General features: G+C 42.4%; 1 protein-coding gene across 8 annotated transcripts in view; it reads right to left on the reverse strand.

Moving 5' to 3' along the window:
• LOC140188781 (ephrin type-B receptor 2) overlaps positions 1–18,452 on the reverse strand; it is a 490,120-nt gene that overhangs the window by 110,424 nt on the left and 361,244 nt on the right. For all 8 annotated transcript variants that reach the window (XR_011883390.1, XR_011883388.1, XR_011883389.1 and 5 more), the window contains one exon: positions 6,652–6,814. Coding sequence is in view for 5 of the 8 variants with exons in the window: in XM_072245411.1 (XP_072101512.1) it covers positions 6,652–6,814 (163 nt within the window). In the remaining 3 variants the exon portion in view is untranslated. The remainder of the gene's footprint in view (positions 1–6,651; positions 6,815–18,452) is intronic.

Raw genomic sequence — 18,452 nt, forward strand, 5'->3', positions numbered from 1 at the left:
TTTCCTTTTTATTCACAGTTATCTTGTAAATAACACCATTCTTTGCATTTCTGGTCAGATGCATTTCATTGACTTTGTATCTGTACTCGGCACAGTGACAATAAAGTTGAATCTAATCTAATCTAATCTAAAGGACGAAAATGAGGGGAAATTTCTTCACTCAGAGCGTGGAAAAGCTGCTAGCACAGTGATGTGTGCTGATTGATATCAACGTTTAAGAGAAGTTTGGATAGGTACATGATAAGGGTATGGTGGGCGATGATCCCAGTGTAGATTGATGGGAATAGGCAGTTTAGGTGGCTTGGCATGGACTAGATGGGCCAAAGGGTCTGTTTCTGTGCTGTAGATTTATATGACTCTATGACTCTAAAAGTTAAACAGCCAATTCGATTCAGTTCGGGTTGGGCACATGGCCAAGTGGTTAAGGCGTTCGTCTAGTTATCTCAAAGTCGCTAGTTCCAGCCTCAGCTGTGGCAGCGTGTTTATGCCCTTGAGCAAGGCACTTAATCACACATTGCTCTAGTCTGTGCGAGGAGTGGCACTCCACACACACTTCCAATCTGCGCCTTGTAAGGCATGAAAATGCCCGACGCAGGCCTCTCATGGTCTGAATCAATGTTCCCTCCCTCCCCTCCCCTTTATTCATAGGAACATAGCAGAATGAGGGATGAGAATAGAGGTGTATAAAATTATGAGTGGACGTGGACACACATTTTCCCAGGGTTGGGAAATCAAGAACCAGAATTCAAGTCATCGATTAGGGCAAGGTCAATTTCCCTGAGCTGAGGTTTGATTTAGTTGGTTCCATCTTGGGTACTAGCCTACAAAGTACCCAGAACATCTTCAAGGAGCGGTGTCTCAGAAAGGCAGTGTCCATTATTAAGGACTTCCAGAACCCAGGGCATGTCCTTTTCTCACTGCTACCATCAGGTACGAGGTACAGAAGCCTGAAGGCACACACTCAGCGATTCAGGAACAGCTTCTTCCCCTCTGCCATCTGATTCCTAAATGGATATTGAACCTTTGGACACTACCTCACTTTTTAAAATATACAGTATTTCTGTTTTTTGCATGTTTTTAATCTATTCAATATATGTATACTGTAATTGATTTACTTATTTATTATTATTTTATTTTCTCCCTTCTATATTATGAATTGCATTAAACTGCTGCAATTAAATTTCACGTCACATGCCGGTGATAATAAACCTGATTCTGATTCCGATTTTGATTCCTGCAAGCACTGACTCTCAGACAAGCTGAACTGCCAGCTTGTTAAACTGGTGCCTTGTACACTGGACCAGTCTGTTGAAGACATCTTGAGGCATACCTGTATCTCTGAGCCAGGGAAAGAGCCAGTAGAAGGAAACTGTAAAATTTCTTCAAGCTATATTAATGTAGTTTTCAACAATATAACTTGTACTTTTGAAGTTTTGCATACAGATTCACAATTCATGATTGTGTGAATACTGATTACTGTGCAAAGCTCTCAAGGATGGAATCATAATTTCAGAATTTCTATTAAATCTTCGGTTGCGTCTTCCTGGTCAGTTGGATGAGGCTGATATAATCTGTCTCCATTTTCCATTCAAACGTTAGCGTGTTGGTCATGGAGATTCACCTCAGGAATACACAGTAATATACAGTATTTCCACTTTTTGCATGATTTTTAATCTATTCAATATATCTATACTGTAATTGATGCATTTATTTATTTTATTAAAGAACATAGAACATCGAATAGTACAGCACAGTACAGGCCCTTCGACCCACATTGTTGTGCCGACCCTCAAACCCTGCCTCCCATATAACCCCCCACCTTAAATTCCTCCATATACCTGTCTAGTAGTCTCTTAAACTTCACTAGTGTATCTGCCTCCACCACTGACTCAGGCAGTGTATTCCATGCACCAACCACTCTCTGAGTAAAAAATCTTCCTCTAATATCCCCCTTGAACTTTCCACCCCTTACCTTAAAGCCATGTCCTCTTGTATTGAGCAGTGGTGCCCTGGGGAAGAGGCGCTGGCTATCCACTCTATCTATTCCTCTTATTATCTTGTACACCTCTATCATGTCTCCTCTCATCCTCCTTCTCTCCAAACAGTAAAGCCCTAACTCCCTTAATCTCTGATCATAATCCATACTCTCTAAACCAGGCAGCATCCTGGTAAATCTCCTCTGTACCCTTTCCAATGCTTCCACATCCTTCCTATCATGAGGCGACCAGAATTGGACACAGTACTCCAAGTGTGGCCTAACCAGAGTTTTATAGAGCTGAATCATTACCTTGCGACTCTTAAACTTTATCCCTTGACTTATGAAAGCTAACACCCCATAAGCTTTCTTAACTACCCTATCCACCTGTGAGGCAACTTTCAGGGTTCTGTGGACATGTACCCCCAGATCCCTCTGCTCCTCCACACTACCAAGTATCCTGCCATTTACTTTCTACTCTGCTTTGGAGTTTGTTCTTCCAAAGTGTACCACCTCACAGTTCTCCTGGTTGAACTCCATCTGCCACTTCTCAGCCCACTTCTGCATCCTAACAATGTCTCCCTGCAATCTTTGACAATCCTCTACGCTATATACAACACCACCAACCTTTGTGTCATCTGCAAACTTGCTAACCCACCCTTCTACCTCCACATCCAGGTCGTTAATAAAATCATGAAAAGTAGAGGTCCCAGAACCGATCTATGTGGGACACCACTAGTCACAAGCCTCCAATCCGAATGTACTCCCTCCACCACGACCCTCTGCCTTCTGCAGGCAAGCCAATTCTGAATCCACCTGGCCAAACTTCCCTGGATCCCATGCCTTCTGACTTTCTGAATAAGCCTACCAGGTGGAACCTTGTCAAATGCCTTACTAAAATCCATGTAGATTACATCCACTGCACTACCCTCATCTATATGCCTGGTCACCTCCTCAAAGAACTCCATCAGGCTTGTTAGACACGATCTGCCCTTCACAAAGCCATGCTGACTGTCCCTGATCAGACCATGATTCTCTAAATGTCCATAGATCCTATCTCTAAGAATCTTTTCCACCACAGACGTAAGGCTCACTGGTCTATAATTATCCAGATTTATTAATTTATTTTGTTTTTTTTTCTTCTATATTATGGATTGCATTGAACTGCTGCTGCTATGTTAACTAATTTCATGTCACATGCCGGTGATAATAAACCTGATTCTGATTTCTGATTCCGATTCTGATCTTGCAAGGAAGGACAGCAATGTGAAAATAAGTGGAAACATTCCAGGAGAAGGTAATGAATGTTTTGAACAAAAATGTTTCCGATTAAATTCTAGACCCCCTTGAGTATTAACAAATATACAGAGTAGGATAAGGTAAACATTAGAAGATTATGACAGTTACTTTAGAGCTCAGTAGTGGGTGGAATTCACTGGAGTAAAAGGAGGAAATTAGGAAGTCAAAGAAGGTGCAAATGAAAGTATTGGCAAGTAAAATCAATGAAAATTTTAAGATACTTCATGAATAAATGGAAGAAAAGAGAAAGTGTGTGTTCTATTAGAGCACGTAGCAACTGGAATGTGCAAAGTTCTGAAATAATACCTTGCAGATTGGTTTAAAGAGACGGCTGTTATAGGTATTGTCAATAAATGGAAAGAATGTCGAACATTAAAAATGACAAATTACTTCTAACATTCCTGCAACGTGGGCGTATTGCCAGACCGGAACAGAATGTATCTCTGGCCCCTGAACAAAGAAACAAAAGAAGCAGTAATAATGTTTAACAATAGATAGGATGAGGGAGGACCAGAAGATTGCTGATGTGGTGCCAATGGAGGGAAGATGACAGTACAGATCAGGGAAAGTGGAAGTGGTTAAGGTAATGGAAGACATTCTCAGTGACAGCGTAAGTCAGGAAAGCAGTGTACATTTGTTAAGGAAAGGTTGAGTTTTACTATCTTTGTTGATTTTTTTTGGGCAGTATCATAGAATATCAAAAGAACAGCATACTTGGTAAGTCAAATTTGGCTGATTGATCTGGAATACCAAAGGAAAAGCTGTATTAAAACTTAGCAGGGTGAAAGACAGGAATGTTAGTGACTACAGGGCTGTGTGCAGTGGGATCCAGTACTAGGTTTCTTGATTTTGATTAAATGATTTGGTATAAATGTACAGGCCACAACAAAGAAGCTTGCCAATGACTCCACAACTGGCAGTGTGGTTGATAATGGGGGGGGAGAGATTTCTCGGGTGCAGAGTCAGATCTATTGATTAGTTAAGTATGCAAACAAGTACCAAATGGAATTCACTCTGGAGAAATAGATCGATGTGGACCCATTTACTCCAGACTCCACTCCAGAAAAATGGGTCGACGTGGACCCATTCACGTCAGAATCCACTCCGGAGAAATGGGTCGACGTTGACTTGTTGGGTCAAAGGGCCTATTTCTGTATCGTTCCCTTTTATGACTATAAATCAGAGATGGTATGTTTAGGAAAGGCAAGTATGGCAGAAAACATACAATAAATGATGGGATACAACAGGAGACCAGAATGATGTTGGAGAGCATCTTCACGGATCTCAGAATGGAGCAGGGCTAGGAGATAAGGTGATTAAGTAGGAATTTTAGATGTTTGTCTTTATTAGCTGAGGCACCAAATGCAAAAGTAAGGATGTCATATTAAAACTGTATAGAATACCATCAAGACCACAGCTAGAATTGTATTGAACATCATCTGATCTGCAGCTGGAAAGTTATTTAACATCCTGGAGACTAAAGCTGGAGTACTGTGCACATTACTGTTCACTGCGTTACAGGAAAGGTGCTATAGCACTGGAGCGAGTGGAGAGAGGATTAAAGGGATTGTAACCAGGTGTACAGTTATGAAGAGACAATCACTCTGGGGTGATTGCTTTAGAACAAAAGAAACGGAGGGGAAATTCAGTTGAAGTGTATACAATTATTGCAGACCATATTCGGTTAAGCAGGCAGGATTTATTTACCCTGGCAGAGATTAGTGATTGTAGACCGTTGTTTTAAATTAAAGGATTAGTGGAGTGTGGAAAAATATCTCTCACTGAGCGATAACTAACTGGAACTGAAAGGGTGAATAAGGCAGAAATCTCATATGGTAAAAAATATATCTTAAAAAGGGTATGATGCACTAAATATGCTTACATTTCTGTGATTCATTGAGCTGTGTTTGGTCTTTGATTGGATGAGAATTTTATTGCACCACAGTTCTTCTACTACATATAGTCCCAAACACTGTGCTTCCCTGTCTTGAGCTGTTAGTTATTCTGAATCCATCTAATTTTTCATGAATCCTTCATCAGTATTTAGCTGGAACCATCCCCATGAGGACTCTGCTGTAGTTACACCTACTGAAAATATCACGTACAGTTATCTGTGGCTGATGGATCAGGGAGGAAGTGGTTAAATATTTTACTCTCTTTTGCTGTTTCTCTCATTAGCCACAGAAGTCCACCTTGGAAGTTGTGTCTTTCAGTTTTGCTGGTTAGTTCAGTCAGCACTGGGGACCCAGAGCCTCCTTGGTAAATTTAGTATTGTTTACCAGGAGTATTCCCTGACCTGGCTGCTCTCTGCGCCAGTTTCAAGTAATTAAATGATGATACATCTGTCAAATGTCAGTGGTGGATGCTGATCAAAAGGAGATTTTCTTAGCACATTTGGTCTGATAACACAATTCTCCATGAGTTCATTTCTACATTTCCTAACTCTTTATCTGTTTCTAAATTCAGCAATATTCAGTCCTGTTTAACTAAAATTTGACTGATCTGGAAGGTACATGAGTGAACACTCCCTCCTTTTGCAAGGATTACACTCCCTCTATATTTGGATGATGAAAGTTTCCAATTCTCATGGATCTGCAAGGCTGTAATTTTTCTTCAATTTTGTATAATTTCTTAATTTGTAGCTGCATTAGTGTTCTGTCTCTAATTACACCCTCTTAATCTTGATTCAGATTTCGGAAATAAAAAGAAGTGCTGGAAATACTCAGTGAATCTGCAGGGAGATGAGAAACGGTTCAGACTGACCAGTGGCATCTCTCTTTCTTAGCAAAGAAACTACCACTCTGCATATGATGTATATATCTGATGAGGCGCAAGGTAATTTCAGTTGATGTCCCCGATGAAATACACCTAATAGCAGGAGATCAGTAACAAGCTAATAATGCCACAACGAAAACCAGTTTCCCCCGGGATCAATAAAGTATGACTATGACTATGACTATGGCTATGACGTTACTAGCTGCTTGGTTTTGTTTTCCAATCATAGCTTTTATTGGTAGCTATCCAGACAAGGATCAGATGAACTACTGCTGCTGGGGTGCAACGACTAAACATCAAATTGAACACATTCTTTCGAAAATGTAAATGTAGGTTACAGTGAATTACTGTCACTCAGGCATACAGACACAGGTATGCTGCACAGCTATTTGGAATCTTCAATTTGAAGTGTTAATTTTGTTTATTTTCTCACACATGGTGTCCTGACCTGTTGAGTATTTTCAGCGTTTCTGTTTTTGACTTTGAAACTTTTTTAATGTGGAGGTTATTGCTTTTCTAATGTTTGAAATCAATCAGGAAGTATGTCCACATACAGCCACATCAACAGTTCTTCCATCTAAGGCAAGAAGGTGCCTGCTTACCTTCTGTCATTGTCTGAAAATACATCTTCCCACTGAATTGCCCAAAGCCTGCCACAGTCCGTGCTCGTACTTGGAAGACGTAGATGGTACCAACACGAAGATTGCGGATGGTGATTGTGTTCGTTTGGCTCTTCACAGTTGAGAAGTTGTACTTGGTTTGATCCTACACAACGAAGAAACCTCTCTCAGCTTGGTCTGTATTAATTCATGGGATCACAGAATGTTTACAGCATGGAAGATTATTCAGCCCATTCTGTCCATACTGGCTTTCTTCACGAGTAACTCATTAGTTCCCCAGCCCTTTCTGTGTAAAATCTTTCTTCAGTGTTTATTTATGTAATTGCCTGGAGGCCACAGTGGAACCTGTGTCCAGCACATCTGCAGACAATGTCTTTCAACCACTGCACAGAAGTAGTTTACTCTTAATTCTGTTTAATTTACACCCATGACCATATAACCATATAACAATTACAGCACGGAAACAGGCCATCTCGGCCCTTCTAGTCTGTGCCAAACTCTTTCTCTCACCTAGTCCCACCGACCTACACTCAGCCCATAACCCTCCATTCCTTTCCTGTCCATATATCTATCCAATTTAACTTTAAATGACCTCTGTTCTTAGACTCCAACAAGACTAGGAAGAATAGTGGAACAGAGGGACCTGGGAGTAGAAGTGCATAGTTCATTGAAAGTGGCATTTCTGCTAGACAGGGTGGTGAAAAAAGTGTTTGGCACTTGGCCCTCACTGAGTGTAGGACCTGGGTCATTATGTTACAGTTGTGTAAATCGTTGGTGAATCTGCACTTGGAGTACGGCGTTCACCCTGTTATGGGAAAGATATGGCCAAACTGGAAGGAGTAAAGAAAAGATTTACGAGGATGCTTCCAGGTTTACAGAATGAGTAACAAGAAGGGGTTTCCTGGGTTAGGTCTCTATTCCTTGGAATGTGGGAGAATGAGGAGTGACATTATAAAAGAGTTTAAAATTATGATAACATTATAAATTGGATGTTAACAGTCCAAAATTACGGACTATCGGTTTAGGGTGAGAGAGGAAAGGTTTAAAAAGGACCTGAGGGGCAACTTTTTCATACAAAGGGTGGTGAGTATATGGAATGGCCTGTCAGAGGGAGTAGTTGAGGCAGGTATAATTGCACCATTTAAAAAGGACTTTCATAGATACATGGAGAAGAGGAGCTTAGAGGGATATGGACCAAACAGAGGAAATTGGGATTAGCTAGATGGACAACATAGTCAGCTATAATCAATGGGCCAAAGGGTCTGTTTCTGTGATGTCTCACTCTGAGAGCTTCCACAGTTCACTCTGTCCAGATCCGTCATCATTTTATACACTTTTTATCACATCTTCCCTCAAACTTCACTTTTCCAAAGAAAGCAGTCACAGCCCTCCAAAACATCCTAAAAACTGTCCTCAGCCAAGGAAGCATTCTCATAAATGTCCTCCACACTCTCCCTAGTTCCTCCAAGTCCTTTCATAAGGTGCTTATAATTTTATACTTTAATCCAGTTGAGGGCAACAGTATTCTCTGCCTTCCTTAATTTAAAGCCTCTTCTTCCAGTGTATATATTTAAGATTATTCAAATCCCATCCTCCTGTCATGTGAGGACAGTAGTATAAATTAAGTGGTGAATTAGTGAGGTTGAAAAAGTGCTGCAATGTAGAGACAAAATGTCTATAATGTCATAAAGATATTATGGCATGGAAGCCATTGTCCTATCGAGTCAATGCCATCTCCCAGTCTGGCCCTTTCCTCCACTCTGTCTCCAAGGCTCTGCCAGTTTGTCTCCCTCAGGGTCATAAGAAATAGGACGAAGAGCAGACTATTCAGTTGTAATGAGCTCTTTGGTCCTCTGTGGGGCACCAGAGAGCATTTGGCTCTGAGTAAGCTACCTTATATTGAACCTCTTGATGAAAGTCATGGTACAGACTGTGAAAATTGAACTTTCAGATACAGATCAAACAGAGCCAGGTAGCTCACTGATAAGAAAACCTGTCTCAATCTGTAAAATTGTGAGTACAGCCTTCTGTATCCTAATTGTGAGTAATATCTTTCCAGAATCCTTCTCTAGGTTTTGAGTTTTATGTTTTCAAGGATGCAAGTTTCCAGGTCTCAAGGCTATTTCCTGGTCTAAGTGTCCCAGACTAAGTATCTCAGGTTAGAAACATAGAAAACCTACAGCACAATACAGGCCCCTCGGCCCACAAAGCTATGCCGAACACTTCCTTACCTTAGAAATTACCTAGGGCTACCCATAGCCCTCTACTTTTCTAAGCTCCATGTACCTATCCAGGAGTCTCCTAAAAGACTCTATCGTTTCCGCCTCCACCACTGTCGCCGGCAGCCTATTCCACACACTCCCCACTCTCTGTGTAAAAAATCTACCCCTGAAATCTCCTCTGTACCTACTCCCAAGCACCTTAAAACTGTGCCCTCTCGTGCTAGCCACTTCAGCCTTGGGAAAAAGCCTCTGACTATCCACATGGTCAATGCCTCACATCATCTTATACACCTCTATCAGGTCACCTTTCATCCTCTGTTGCTGCAAGGAGAAAAGGCCGAGTTCACTCAACCTATTCTCATAAGGCATGCTCCCCAACCCAGGCAACATCCTTGTACATCTCCTCTGCACCCTTTCTATGGTTTTCATGTCCTTCCTGTAGTGAGCCAACCAGAACTGAGCACAGTACTCCCAGGGAGTCTGACCAGGGTCCTATATAGATGCAACATTACCTTTCGGCTCCTAAATTCAATTCTACGATTGATGAAGGCCAATGCACTGTATGCCTTCTTAACCACAGAGTCAACCTGCGCAGCAGCTTTGGGTGTCCTGTGGTCTCGGAACCCAAGCTCCCTCTGATCCTCCACGCTGTCAAGCCTCTTACCATTAATACTATATACTGCCATCATATTTGACCTACCAAAATGAACCACCTCAAACTTACCTGGGTTGAACTCCATCTACCATTTCTCAGCCCAGTTTTGCATCCTATTAATGTCCCATTGTAACCTCTGACAGCCCTCCACTCTATCCATAACACCTCCAACCTTTGTGTCATCAGCAAACTTACTAACCCACCCCTCCACTTCTTCATCCAGGACATTTATAAAAATCACGAGGAGTAAGGGTCCCAGAACAGATCCCTGAGGCACACCACTGGTCACCAACCTCCATGCAGAATGTGACCTGGCTACAACCACTCTTTGCCCTCTGTGGGTAAGCCAGTTCTGGATCCACAAAGCAATGTCTCCTTGGATCTCATGCCTCCTTACGTTCTCAATAAGCTTTACATGGGGTACCTTATCAAATGCCTTGCTGAAATCCATATACACTACATCTATTGCTCTATCTTCATCAATGTGTTTTGTCACATCCTCAAAAAAATTCAATCAGGCTTGTAAGGTACGACCTGCCTTTGACAAAGCCATGCTGACTATCCCTCATCATATCATGCCTCTCCAAATGTTCATAAATCCTGCCTCTCAGGATCTTTTCCATCAACCTACCAACCACTGAAGTAAGACTCATTGGTCTATAATTTCCTGGGCTATCTCTACTCCCTTTCTTGAATAAGGGAACAATATCTGCAATCCTCCAATCCTCCGGAACCTTTCCCATTCCCCTTGATGATGCAAAGATCATCGCCAGAGCCTCAGCAATATCCTCCCTTGCTCCCACAGCAGCCTGGGGTACATCTCGTCCTGTCTCGGTGACTTATCCAATTTGATGCTCTCCAAAAACTCCAGCACATCCTCTTTCTTAATATCTACGTGCTCAAGCTTTTCAGTCCGCTGTAAGTCATCCCTACAATCGCCAAGATCCTTTTCCGTACTGAATACTGAAGCAAAGTACTCATTAAGTACCTCTGTTATCTCCTCCAGTTCCATACACACTTTTTCCACTGTCACACTTGATTGGCCCTGCTCTCTCACGTCTTATCCTTTTGTACTTCATATACTTGTAGAATGCCTTGGGGTTTTCCTTAATCCTGTCCGCCAAAGCTTTCTCATGGTCCCTTCTGGCTCTCCTAATTTCATTCTTAAGCCCCTTCCTGCTAGCCTTATAATCTTCTCGATCTCTATCATTACCTAGTTTTTTGAACCTTTCGTAAGCTTTTTTTTCTTCTTGACTAGATTTACAACAGCCTTTGTACACCACGGTTCCTGTACCCTACCATCGTTTCCCAGTCTCATTGGAATGTACCTATGCAGAACTCCACGCAACTATCCCATGAACATTTGCCACATTTCTTCCATACATTTCCCTAAGAACTTGGAAGTATAAATTGGGAACAGATGTTTCATATTTCCCCTTACTCCAATTAAACGCTTTCCTAACTTGTCTGTTCCTATCCCTAACCAATGCTACAGTAAAGGAGATAGAATTGTGATCACTATCTCCAAAATGCTCTCCCACTGAGAGACCTGACACCTGACCAGGTTCATTTCCCAATACCAGATCAAGTACAGCCTCTCCTCTTGTAGGCTTATCTACATATTGTGTCAAGAAACCTTCCTGAACACACCTAACAAACTCCACCCAATCTAAACTCCTTGCTCTAGGGAGATGCCAATCAATATATGGGAAATTAAAATCTCCCACCACAACAACCCTGTTATTATTACACCTTTGCAGAATCTGTCTCTCTATCTGCTCCTCGATGTCCCTGTTACTATTGGGTGGTTTATAAAAAACACCCAGTAGAGTTATTGACCTCTTCCTCTTCCTAACTGTCACCCAGAGACTCCATAGACAATCCTCCCATGACTTTCCCCTCTTCTGCAGCTGTGACACTATCTCTGATGAATAGTGCCACGCCCCCACCTCTTTTGCCTCCCTCCCTGTCCTTACTGAAACATCTAAAGCCTGGCACTCGAAATAACCATTCCCGCCCCTGATCCATCAAAGTCTTTGTAATGGCCACAACATCATTGCTCCAAGTACTGATCCACGCTTTAAGCTCATCCACTTTGTTCATAATACTCCTTGCATTAAAATAGACACATCTCAAACCATCGGTCTGAGCACGTCCCTTCTCTATCATTTGCCTCTCCTCCCTCTCAGGCTGCCTACAAGCTTTCTCTGTTTGTGAGAAAGAGCCTCTTCCTCCATCTCTTCAGTTCAGTTCTCAAGGTTCCCAAGGCTCTCAAGGTTTCCCATGGTGCTCACAATGTTTCCCATGACATTTCAGTTCTTCCAAGGTTTTTTCAATGTTCTTCCCATCTCGAGGATCCCTCAGGTCACTCTGCCTATTGCGGTCCCCAGGTCTCTCAACTCTTCCCTGGATCTCAAGTTTGCAGGTCTCCCTGGGCTGTCAGGTGTTGCCTATAAGGATGGGGATACTTTAATGACCTCTTTGGGCCTGTGCAGGATGCCAGAGAGTGTTGGGATCCGAGGGTTTTAAAGCAGCTGAATTGCTTAATTATTGTTTAATGAGAGTCACTGATCATTTAGAGTTCCTTGTGTTTTTCTTGAATGACTCACTCTTTGTAATATGGTCTCTGCTGCCTTCTGCTTAAGCTTGTTAAGTTTATTTTGGGATAAAAAGGGATTCCATGTTACTTGTATTATTTAAGCGGATGCCTGATTAGCGCTAATCATGGGGTCCTAGTTTTGAGAATGTTACTTCTAACGATGTTGCTCGGCCGAGCCACTGATGTTCTTTTGGAATTATTATGAATAAACCCTTGTCACTGTCTCTACAACAGAGCCTGTCTTTTCCTCACACTCGGGATCCAATACTGCACATCGTGAAACCAGTCCCTTGATCCTTCCCCATCATTCGAGAGGATCATTGCTGATCTAATATTCACCAAGTTGATTTTCCTGTCTTTCCCTCTAACTTTTGATCATTTGCTGTTTATAAAATGTGCCTAGGTTTGTCTTAGAATCAAAAGGTTTCTGCTCCCCAGTTCTTTGGAACAAGAAGTTCCAATAATTCGCTATAATCCAAATGGAAATTCTTCCTCATCTCCTTCCAATGTCCCTTTAATCTGAGACCATGCTGTCTACCTCTGAAGTGAAACATCTCAGTAATTACCTTAATCCAAGACCAGGCTGTCTACCTCTGAAATGAAACATCTTCTCAGTATTTACAAGGTCCAGTCCCCAAGTATCTCATGTATTTCAATAAGAGTGTCTCCCTTTCCTCTAAATTCAAGTGAGTAGAATTGCAACAGCTAGGTCTGCTATAAAGGAGGGAAGAAAAAAAGATGGAGAGAGAGCTGTAGTAATGAAATATAAGGGACATTTCTCTGGCTGTGAATGAGAATCTAATCATGTATTTTGCCCCTCTGGTGCCATGGTCAAGGAAACCTCAGTGGCTGGGTGGGCATTCTGGACAGGAGTGGGGACAGCCAGTGATCACGGTACAAGTTGGTACCAACAGCACAGGTATGAAAAGAGAGTGAAATCCTGCAAGATTTACAATTAAGAGCTAAATTACAAAGCAAGACTTCAAAGGTAGTTATCTGCAGGTTAATCTTTAGTGAATCCAACATGATAACTCCCAAGTCCCTTTGCACCTCTGTATTTTGATTTTTTTTCCCTGCTTAGAAAATAGTCTATGCCTTTACTCCTTCTACCAATGCGCATGACCATATACTTCACTACACTATATTCCAGCTGCCACTCTTTTGCCCATTTCCCAATCTGTCCAACTCCCACTGCAGATTCTCCATTTCCTCGACACAGCCTGCCCCTTCACCCAAGTTCATATCGTCTACAGTCATCAATTCTGTCATTCAATTTATTGACAGATACCATGAAAAGAAGCAGTCCCAACACCTTCCCCTGCGGAACTCCACTAGTTCTCAGCAGCCAACCATAAAAGGACTCCTTTATTTCCACTCTTTCCCTCCTGCCAGTCAGTCAATCTCCTATCCATGCCAGTATCTTTTCTGTAATACCATGGGCTCTTATCTTGTTAAGCAGCCTTGTGTGCAGATCCCTGTCAAAGACCTTCTGAAAATCCAAGTAAAAACATCCACTGACTTTCCTTTGTCTATTCTGTGCCTGAACTTCCTTAAAGAATTCCAACAGATTTGTCATGCAAGATCTCCTCTTAAGGAAACCATGCTGACTTTGGCCTATTTTATCATGTGCTTTCAAGTACCCCTTTTCTCTTCTTACAGCTTTTTAAAAATTGCCTTCTGTTCCCTTCCATGTGTTTTTTACTGGTCCCATTAGAAGTTCCTTGAATAACCTGTTTGATTTGTGGACCAAGAAAAGTGCCTTCCTTTATCTTGGTATCAGTTATTCTGGGAAACATCTGTCTCAAATATCAAACTCCTTCGTGGAAAGTTTTGTGCCTGGTGACAGTAGATTCCATCCTTGCGTTCCTGAACCCAGTAATTCTGCTTTTGCCTTTGACAAACTCAAGTCTCTGACCAGGTCATTTAACTTAGATTGAGTTATCAGATGAGGCTCACTCAACATAAAGGGTTCAGTACTGTATCAGCATCAGTGTTGCTCTTAGCACTCCTGACTCGTGCATCACGGAGTTTTTGTCTACCTCCTGTAAACTCCATGGCTCTGGTGACTTTGGTACTAGAACACTATCACCATGTGGCGCAGGTCCCAAGGCTGAAGGGAGATTGGGGTATTCCATGGATTTCTTTTGTTACCAGAGAAACCGGACACACTGGTCAGACAAAAGTAGCAGTCTGCCGCATGATCCTTCTACTCTCGCTACATCATCAGGACAGCAAATGGCATTGACTTCTGAGTACCTCTGAGCCAGCTCTACGTTCGACAGTGTTTGTTGCGCAACAAGTATGAGGAGCCCAGGATTTGTCTTGGTCATCAATTTTACACTCAAAGCAGAGCTCATAGGCTTTCTTTAATAAGAGAAGTTGTGCTCCACCTTTGAGATTTAAGCTGTTGCAACATTGGCAAGACATTTTGCTAACACAAATACTCCTGAAAATACAATTACTTTATTACAGAGTCCACACAATAGGCTATGAGCATAGAGCATTCACACCACATGATCACAGACGCTATATGTAAACACAATGCTGAGAATGGCGCGTGTGTGTGTGTGGAGGGACGAAGATTGAAAGGAAGGTGGTGACGCAGACCGCTTGGTATATGGCCACCTTTGTAAGGAGCCTTTGTCCTTTGTCCCTCCACAAAGGTCACCGTATACCAAGTGGTCTATGTCACCACCCTCCTTTATAGCTGTGAAGCTTGGGTAACCTACAGCTGTCACATCAAGCCCTTGGAGCGCTTCCACATAAGCTGCCTCGAGCACATCCTGGGAATTACCTGGCGTGAGCGGGTGCCTCACACTGAAATACTTGTAAAGACCAACTGCAGGAGTATTGAGGCCATGATCACCCAGCGTCAGCTGCAGTGGCTGGGGCACGTGATAAGGATGCCCCCATGTCGGCTACCCTGCAGAGTGTTATACGACCAGTTACATTATGGTCGACGCTCAGCAGGAGGGCTGAAGAAATGCTATTAGGATCAGATGAAGAATGTTTTAAGGAAGTGCAGGATCAGACCCGAGGACCTGGAGGAGGTTGCTGCTGACCGTACCACTTGGTGACAGCTGTGTAGGGATGGGGTTCATGTTCTGGAGATGGAAAGAACAACCAGAAGACAGCAGAAGAGAACCAGGAAAAATGCAGCCATGGTTGCCACCACTACCACATATACATGTCCCACCTGCAATAGAGCTTGTGGGTCCAGGATAGGACTGTATAGTCATCAAAGATCTCACCGTTAAAGGAGTGGACGTCCTCATCGGATTTCGATGGACAACCGAAGAAGTGTGTGTGTGTGTGTGTGTGTGTGTGTGTGTGTGTGTGTGTGTGTGTGTGTGTGAGACAGAGAGAGAGAGAGAGAGAGAGAGAGAGAGATGCTTTTATAGCCTTTCTAAAACCTGTTCTACCATGCAGCATCTACCCTACCTAAGCATGCCTGGATAAGATAGAAAACTTCTCAACTTACATTGTGGGCAACATTTTAATTGACTTGAATTGTGAATTGAAATAACAAATATAGGTGATTTAAAAAAAGATGCATGATAGGGAAATTTCCTGGTGGTTTTCATATTCAGCAGCCCAAAGTCCATAAGATACACCCAAAAGTATTTGTGAAGCAAAATCTTTGTTTTCAGGAGCCTATGAATTCAGCAAATGTTTGATCTCTTCCCAAGCATTTTCCTCTTTTGACTACTGTTCCTAACATTGCTGAAAGAGAACAGGTAACATCTGTAGCAGTGAAGGAATTTGAGTTGGGCCTCAGTTCTTTTCAACTGGCTGGAGTGAATGCAGGCAACAATGCTATGAGTTATTCTTTAGTTGGATGGAGTCCTTTATCTACCTTATAAACAATGTAGACTATTTTGGGGGCAGCAAAGATACAACTTGTGCATTCTTCAACCAAATTCCTGCTTCTGGAACTTGAGAAGTACATCAGTAAATTCTCCTCATGTTCCTACACTGTTAATCAGATACCAGAATACTGTAGATCAGACTACTCACTGTCCCCTGGAACACTGATGATCTGATACTGTCCTAAACAGAGTCTGTTGTGCTAGAATAGTTCTTTGAGATTCAGTCGAACCTGATTTGCAGATATCTGATATATTAAAGCTGGTGAGAAGCTGCCTTCCACCTGGTTGAGCAAACAAGTCATCAGAATTAAGAGGTACCTGACAACCTTTAGTTCTCTGCTGATTGTTATCTTATTATCTCCAGAGATCCTAATGGTGCCATCTGTCTTCACTGCAGGAACAAATGGTTCGATAATATTGTTTCCCACTGTCACAGTGTCTCTGCTCCAGCCAATTCTTTATACTGTACAGTACAGACCGCACTTTGATTAACTGAGATGCTGCTATGAATTTTACAAAAATCATCACTAACCCCCTCGGAGAAGTTCAGCTGATACAAATAACTTCTTTTACTCTGAGTCTCTCCTCAATCTACACCTGTTTTTGAGAGAGGCCTTTCAAATTGACTTAAGTAAACAGAAGAGGAAGCTTTTCATCATTTCACACTCCCTGCTATCTTGATTCTTCCCCAGTGTGGGCAGGGAAGAAAGTGGGTCGTTCCATGAGCTTCACTCTACCATCTGACTGATGTAATAGATTCCTGACTGAATATCGCGTATCATGCAATTATCATTGACAGTCTCTCTACTTCTGTAAGTACGGATTTATAGACAGATTCAATAGACTTCTAACATTATGAACGGTGTACACAATCTAGCTAGATCACTACCTTCATCACAATATTCATGAGTAAATTCCTGTCAGTGTTCTTCCCAATTAGCTTCACACCGCTGTGGTGCTCCTTTGCTTTTAGGCAAACTGTTGACTGTTAAGTCTTGAAACTACATTATGCCTTCTCACTCTGTGTCTGCACTAATTGGCTTGGTGTTGCTGTTGGCGCAATGATAACAACTCCTCTTCAATAATCTTTCCATTCTCCCAAAATGCCCCAAGCTCGACCCCCAATTCAATAACACCCAGAGCCTTCATTGGGACAGCTGCTGTGGTTGTTTGATCATGTCTCCATTTCCTGGACTAAATTAAATGCTCATTTTACAATGCAGCTTCCCCTCACTGAGTGAGCTTGTGTGGGTTCTAACCTGTGTTCAGCAATTCTTCTCAAAGTGGCCATGGGTCTGCAGCTGTTTCATCCGCATGCAGATGTCAGTAGTTAAAACTGCACTGTTGGAGGAGTAGGGGTGAGGCACTCATTTAACTATTAATTTTGAGGGTTTAACTTGTCTGACTAATCCTTTAATGTCTTATCTCCTGATTTCACTGGAAGTAGCAAAGTGTTTATGGTATATCATAGAACAGATATCTAGAACAAAATGGATTATTTCTTTCTTCCTATGATGTCAGTTACAGCGAAGTTTTACATATTCAACTCCAGCTCACTGAACTACTGAAAGAAAATAAAGTACTGGCTGTGGTCATGTTGACTTGCACTGTGCCAGAACAGAATGAATGGAAACTCATCAGTGAATTAATTCAGTCCTCATGAAGTCATCCCACAGCTCCAGAGTCCAAAGAATATCCCCTAGATTGCAGGCAACACTTCTGTAATCACTCTGGTTAGTGTCTACATCCTTGTCACGGGTTACTGTAACATCCCCAATTCAGGATCTGCACAACTCCAGAAACAACAATCACAGCTTTGTTTCTCAAAATGCAGTCACTTTCTCATCAAAGGTGATGAACTGAGAGCTTGGATACATACATGGAATTATGATGTAGTGGCCATTACAGAGACTTGGCTGGCACCAGGGCAGGAATGGATTCTCAATATTACTGGATTTCAGTGTTTTAAAAGGGATGCGAGGGGGAAGGGGAGGAGGGGTGGCATTACTGGTCAGGGATACTATTACAGCTACAGACAGGGTGGGTAATGTAGCAGGATCCTCTGTTGAGTCAGTATGGGTGGAAGTCAGGAACAGGAAGGGAGCAGTTGGGGGTATTCTATAGGCCCCCTGGTAGCAGCAGAGATACAGAGGAGCAGATTAGGAGGCAGAGTTTGGAAAGGTGCAAAAATAACAGGGTTGTTATCATGGGTGACTTTAACTTCCCTAATATTGAATGGCACCTGATTAGTTCCAAGGGTTTAGATGGGGTAGAGTTTGTTAAGTGTGTCCAGGACAGATTCCTGTCACAGTACGTGGACAGGCCGACTAGGGGGAATGCCATACTAGATCTAGTACTAGGTAATGAACCGGGTCAGGTCACAGATCTCTCAGTGGGTGAGCATCTGGGGGACAGTGACTAACACTCCCTGGCCTTTA

Source organism: Mobula birostris, chromosome 27, assembly GCF_030028105.1.
Source record: "Mobula birostris isolate sMobBir1 chromosome 27, sMobBir1.hap1, whole genome shotgun sequence".
Classification (NCBI taxonomy): Eukaryota; Metazoa; Chordata; class Chondrichthyes; order Myliobatiformes; family Myliobatidae; genus Mobula; species Mobula birostris.